This window comes from Ziziphus jujuba, chromosome 9 (assembly GCF_031755915.1).
Source record: "Ziziphus jujuba cultivar Dongzao chromosome 9, ASM3175591v1".
Lineage (NCBI taxonomy): Eukaryota > Viridiplantae > Streptophyta > Magnoliopsida > Rosales > Rhamnaceae > Ziziphus > Ziziphus jujuba.
Window position 1 is genome coordinate 21218841 of NC_083387.1, and position 6718 is coordinate 21225558.

The window sequence follows — 6718 nt, forward strand, 5'->3', positions numbered from 1 at the left end:
GCCAGCTCATTGCTCCAAAGCTCATTTCCAACTTCCAGTATCACATGGAGAGCAACCCTCCTGTGCAATGTCATTGATTTGAACTCCGGAGTCATATATAACCCCAACCTTCCAGCCAGCCGGCAGCACACTTTTTGCCCAAATCCACTTCCCGTCGTACCCGGACGTTACGATGAACCGGAACTGCAATGCCCCGGCAGGGACTCTGCTGGTGTCCCACACTGCGCCGTGATTTCGACTCATGAAACTCCAGTTTGAAGAACCAACCTAACAAAATGATTTGCAATAGCGATCAAGTCTCACTCGGGCATTACTTCAAACAGATAATGAATTGGGTGAATTAACATAATGCTAATTTGCAACAAGAGTCGGTCTCAGTCAGGCATTACTTCAAACAGGTAATGAATTGGGTGAAATTAACATAATGCTAATACAGAGTGTTCTTTTTGGCTAACCTCAGCTACATCAATGCCCACTACTTCTGTCTGACCGCCTTGATAGAGTAATTTGATTGATAAATAGTTTGGCTTTTGGCTCGATTCTTCCACACGAACACTCAAATTTTTTTTCTTGTATTCACAAGGAACCCTGTTCCATAGAATCACAAAAGGTAGGAAATTTAGAAACTCCCAACAAAATGCATATAATTTGGCATCCAAATTCTATAGTTAATTTATTTATTATTTTTTATAGTAAAACATTCATATATATTATATACGAATTCAAATTTTTTTTTTTTTTGGGGGGATAAATTATATATGAATTCAATGCACATATTGGACCGTTAGTATTTAATGTGGTTGGTCTTATTTCCAGGCCGACCAATAATATTTTAATGTTGGTCCACGTTACATCATTTGTGTGGGGGTTGCAACAAAACCATTACCTATTACAAAAGAATCCGAATTGATCTTCTTAATGTTTATTTATATATATTTTTTCAAAAAAATGTTTATTTATATATTGTTTCTGAGAATATACAATATTGTAAAAACATTATAATAAAATTGTCTTCTGCCTGAAAATTTTGGATCAATCTAAGAATTTATTTCAAAATCCATATTATATGTTCTTACCTCTTGTATTCCACGTCCACAATCCCACGTTTCAAAATGTCTTGGTCCAAACCTTTCTGAGCCATGGCTGTGAAAGCTCTGCTGCTGAGAACAAAATCTGTCTGGTTGTGTTGATTGAGATCAGTCAAGATCACTCTAGTCCCTTCTTTGCTACAAAGAGCTGTGTCCTTGCATCTAATCTGGAAAAACAAAACTCAAAAATCAGAAAAATGTTTTCTGAAACCATAGAAATCAAATTCAGCAAAGAGAAGAAAACAAAAAGTTAAAACTGGACAATGTACATACCTGAAAGCATGCACCACAACCAGCTCCATCTTTGAAAAGTGTGGGCACACCAGCAGCAACGTGTTCCCCACTGAAGCCCAATGCTAGAGAGCCATACCCACAAGCTCCAGCTGCATTAAATCCAAAAACAAAAAATTACCCAATTAATATTTTGCAAAAATATTCGAACCCAAATCAACAATTAAGCCAAAAAAGAACAAAAAGAAGGTGATCACCAAAAGATTGAAATCTTACATGAAAGTGCAGAAGCTTTGGAGAAATATGCAGTCTTTGTCTGATGCACACAGCGATCACAAGCAGTTACAGAGGAGATAAGGAAGAAGAGGATGGAAAACAACAAAGCCATTTTGGTAATTACAAAGTGATGTGTGAAAAGGAAGGGAAAAATTGAAGTATATATATAGAGAGAAAGGGCATAGCTATAGAGAGAGTATGGACTACAGGTCAGCTTTTTCCTTGAAAACATTTTATTGGATTTTATTTTATTTTTAATTATTAATATCTGTTTGGGTGGGAAAGTGCTTGGATGTGAAGGAAAGAGAGGGGTATTTGCTGATACGCGGTTGAGACAAAGAAATAACATATGAAATGGGGTCCTGTGTCACCGACTCTCTTTTTCCCTCTGCATACCCAAAACAGCTGTTTGCTTGCCGTGGTCTATGAGAACACAGAGACTTTTGTTTTATTGCTCTGTGATGGAGAAAAATGCAATTTATGTGCTTGTTCAATTGCCCCCTTTGGACTTGGATTGGATATGGTGTTTTTGTGAGACAAACTTTTTGCACTTTTAAGAGAAAAAGTATCATTTTTTTGTTTCATTTCCACCACCACTCTATCTCACACTTCGAGATTATTATTTCATGTATAGTTAACGGTTAAATTCATCGGAGACTATTAAATGTTTAGTAAAAAAATAATAAAAGATTGTTCTTTAGGAGACAGTAAAATTACTGTTTTTTTTCATACAAAAAGATTTAAAATTGAATTACTTGAGATGGATTTGCTATAGAGGAAAAATGGATAATTGGGTTAGTCGAAGATTCTACAAATTCTTTGTAATGGTGTATGTTATATTGGATTTGTTTTAAATTGGAAGAGGAAGATTTTTTTAACCTATATTTTTCTATAATTTTAAAATTAAAAATTAGAAATAACTTTCATCTAAAATATCCTCTGCGATTAGACCATAAACTTAATTGGAGGCATGCATTTTATTAACATTCAATTAAGTTGTTTTTTTTTTTGAAGTTTTTATTTTTTAGTTGGGGTTGGGTTGTCATATTGCTGGTGGGAGTTGAAAGGTCAAAGAATACTGCTTTACTGGTTTCAAATCATAAAAAGGAAGCTGGAAAAAAATTGGTGAAGATCAACCAATGCGTATGGTCCCAATTCCCAAAGAATTTTGCTATTAAAATTATTAAAAAAATTAGAAATTATTATTTTTAATGAAAAAAGGATTGATAAGAAAAAAATAACCAGGGAAAAAAAAAGCTTGAGATGAGTTTGGTGAATATAATGATTGCTTCTTTAATGAGTGGAGGATAAGAACAAAGCCTAGGCATGTCCACTCGTGAAGCAAGAATATTTTGCTAAAATTTTTCATACCTAAGCTGGACTCACATACCCAAAGAACCTCCAATTTTCTTTATTCTCAAGTAAAGCTTGGTTAATTTTTATATTTTCTACAAATAATTTTTATGTTAGAAGGTTGTAATTTGTTCAATAATGTGGTTAGACACACTAGAGTAATTTACCACTAAAAGGTGTAAAAAATAAAAAAAATAAAGAAAAAAGGAAAAAGGATATTGACTAAGATATGTGTAATAACTACGTGTCATGATATGCATAGTTCAGATAATCCTAGAATTTAATCCATATATGATATTAACAAAATAGCAATATATATATATATATATATATGGGGTAACTCATAACGGCTAAAAAGAAAAAATGATGCCAGTGCCACGTATGCTAAAGTCATAATGTCTACTTTCCAAAATGCAGCCTACCTTTCACCGTCATTTTTACTTTATGTTTGATTGTTGTTTTCCCAAAACTATAAGAAAAAAACAAAGGGGTGGTGCATTGGGCATCATTGTTCTTCATCGGTTATATATGATGGACTTGGAATTGGCACCGAGTGGGTTTACGTTTGTATATGTGTGACTAAATTAATTAGTTCAAGCCTTTTGGCTATTGGATCCAGCTGCCTCAGCTTGTATGGTATTCCAATTACTCAAAATTAGATCATGGAGTTTTATCCACTATAACTAAAATGGTTGGAATGGCAACACATTTCAACATTTCTTATGTGACGTCTCGTTTTAGAGTGTTGAACTGTGTAATTCATAGTGGAAATGAATGAGACGTCTCCGTTTAGCATTTTATTTAAGAGATTTTATTCTATAGACTATATCTATAGTTTTTTTTTGGTGGTGAGTTATATATATATATATATATATAACATAGTTTTCCTATAATAGATGTTTGTTGATGCATACTTTATGGTGGCCATCTCTGTCATCTCCCATCCCATAATTTTGATGGTAATTTGCAGAATGGAACATCCCATTACAAACACACACACACACACACACACACACACACACACACACACACACACACAAAACTGTGTAATCTATTATAGTAAGCTTATACATAAAAATAAATTACATAGAACTTTTATGAACTGTTTGACACTTACAGTTTATATTAGATTGTACCTTTTAAAACAATTAGGGGTTTGGTTTGGTATATTGCATAAGCTTTCTGCATACTGTTAAAATTATACAATATTATGTTTGGTTAATCCCCAATTCTGTACTCGCCCCCTACACATCTGCATAAAATGGCTTTTTTTAATCCATCAGTTACCGCACCACTATACCCAAAAAGAAGTTGGGTCAAAGTCGCATAAACAAAATAACGCGTTTTCAACAGATAAATAAGGGGTCATTTTCTTTTCACTCATTTTGCATTGTTGATGATTATAAAAAAAAATAATAATAAAAAAATTAGAAGGGATAATATTCAATTATCTGAATTGTTAAACAAATAATAAATATTTGCAAACATAGTAATCTGCAATTTACATTATTTAATTTAAAATTCTGCAATAAATCATTTTTATTATTTATATATAATATGCATTTTTTTTTTATAAAAGATATCATACGATTTAAACTATTGATTTTTGTCCAAATAAAAATTTTAAACTATTGGTTATATACTATTATTATCTTTAATTCTTTATATTAAATATTTTTTCGGTTGTAAAAAAATATTAATTTATATAGTTTTAGATAAGATAATTATTTTGATAAATAATAATTAAACTACACGTATAAGGTATGCATTTTTTTTTTCTTATTTTGAGGTGGGGTAATTCAAACTCTTGATTTTCATCTCTAGATTGTCTCTATGGGTTGCCTTGATATGTTTAGTTTATTTATTTACTTATTTTTTGAAGAAATGTTTAGTTTTGTTTTATTTAGATGATGGTCTGATATGTTTAAGTCATTTATACGCTTAGTTTTTTTCTTTATTATTATTTTCTTATTTGTTTTATTTATTTATGTTTTTGAGTAAATATGGATAAAAGAAAGCTAATGGGATACACAATAATAACGATGTGGCACTTGCATACCATGACATAGTATTTATCAGTAAGTTGTTGTATTTTATTATTTTTATTTCTTTATTTATTAAAACTAAAGGATAAAAACATTAATAAAATATTGTCAATTTATTTAGTTTTGTTTTAAAAGGTTAAAAAAAAAAAAAACTAATGCAATATAGTAGAATACTGCACCAACACAATACAAATTATATAGGTTTATTGTAAAGTTTGCATCAAACACTATATAATGATAATAGAATATATGTTAATACAACATAATTAATACAATAAGCATACCAAACGGATTCTTAAATGTTAAAAAATATTTTAAATTGAAAATTATCCATTATACTAGTCTCCAAATAATTTAATCCAAAAATTTTCTATTATTAAATATTAAAAATAATATTTTCTTCAAAATAATATAAGAAAAATATTTTCTTCACAAACAATAAAAATAATGTTTTCTTTAAAAAATAAAAATAAAATAAAATTTTCTTCAAAAAAATATTAAAAATAATATTTTCTTAAAAAAATATTTATATTAATATTTTCTTAAAAATATCAAAAATTATAATAATAGTTTCTTCAAAAATATTTAAAATAATGTTAATATTAATTAAATCAAATTATTCAATTATGGGCATTTAAGTATTTTTATTTATTTTTTATTTTTTTATAAAGATAACTTTGCCTTGATTTATACATTTTCTTAATATATAATTTTTTAATAGTTTAGGGGGTTTTCTATTATGTAAGAGGGTTATTTGTAAGTGTTAAAAAATGCACGGGCCTTTTTTTTCCTTACTAGGATTGAGTAATTCCAGCATTATTGAGTGTTAACAGATATCATTGATGAAGCTTCCACAAATCAACAAGGCCTGTAATTGGTTTCAAACCATGCAAGAATGCCTATGTATATTACAAATAAATCAATTCTTTCAACAAATTAAATAGCTCATACTGGCAAAATCATAAACCACGTGTAGGAAATCAAACAAGGACAACGGATTTCCATGGGATTCTGTGTGTGCGTGTGGGTTTATTTATTTATTTTATTATTACAAGATATTTAATTTGTTCATCAATATTATTATTTGATGTCCGGTTAATAATTATGTAAGATTGTTTCCAGTAATTGAAATCAAGAGACTGTGTTAAAATGATAATGCAGCAATTACTTGTGCAAACTTGGTGCGAAAACCAACTGGCCTTTATGAAGTTGTGCATTTGTCAAGTGTAAGGATTGCTTGCTTAGTGTTAAATCCTCTCAATTCCCATGACAGAGGTATTGATTCGGGTCTTCGGACACTTATCTAGCAAAATATTAAAAAATAATAATAATAATAATAAAATTGCAGCCCAAACTGTAAGAACAACCAGCAATGGTGATTTAATTGGCTATAGCTTTTAAGCTAAGTAGTGATTTAATACCCCGTTTGACATTGTATTTGCGACCTCAGGTTTTCTATCCCGTTTGGAAATTTGATCTTAAATAATTGTTCAGGCAAGTGTAAGATCCAAGGAAATCTTCTTTCCATATTTTGATAAGAACATGCCATCCATCTAATATAGGTTTTTCATCCACTTTGCTACTCATATTTAGTAGATCAAGTTTCTCACTTTCATTTGCTGTCATGTTTATGCGCTTGCTTCCTACCTAGATAACAAAACACAGCGTAAAAAGCAAAAAGAAATAAGGAAACATTTCACTGTCCTAACTAATATCTTTTCCACA

At 30.1% G+C, this 6718-nt stretch overlaps 1 protein-coding gene across 1 annotated transcript; it reads right to left on the bottom strand.

Moving 5' to 3' along the window:
- On the bottom strand, window positions 1-1715 carry LOC107427312 (expansin-like A1). Its single transcript, NM_001323882.1, is given in 7 exon segments — window positions 1-267; window positions 456-561; window positions 564-588; window positions 1077-1086; window positions 1088-1255; window positions 1362-1471; window positions 1596-1715. Coding segments are annotated over 7 exon segments (777 nt in total). The 5' UTR covers window positions 1708-1715; the 3' UTR covers window positions 1-21.
- Window positions 1716-6718: the final 5003 nt, after the last annotated feature.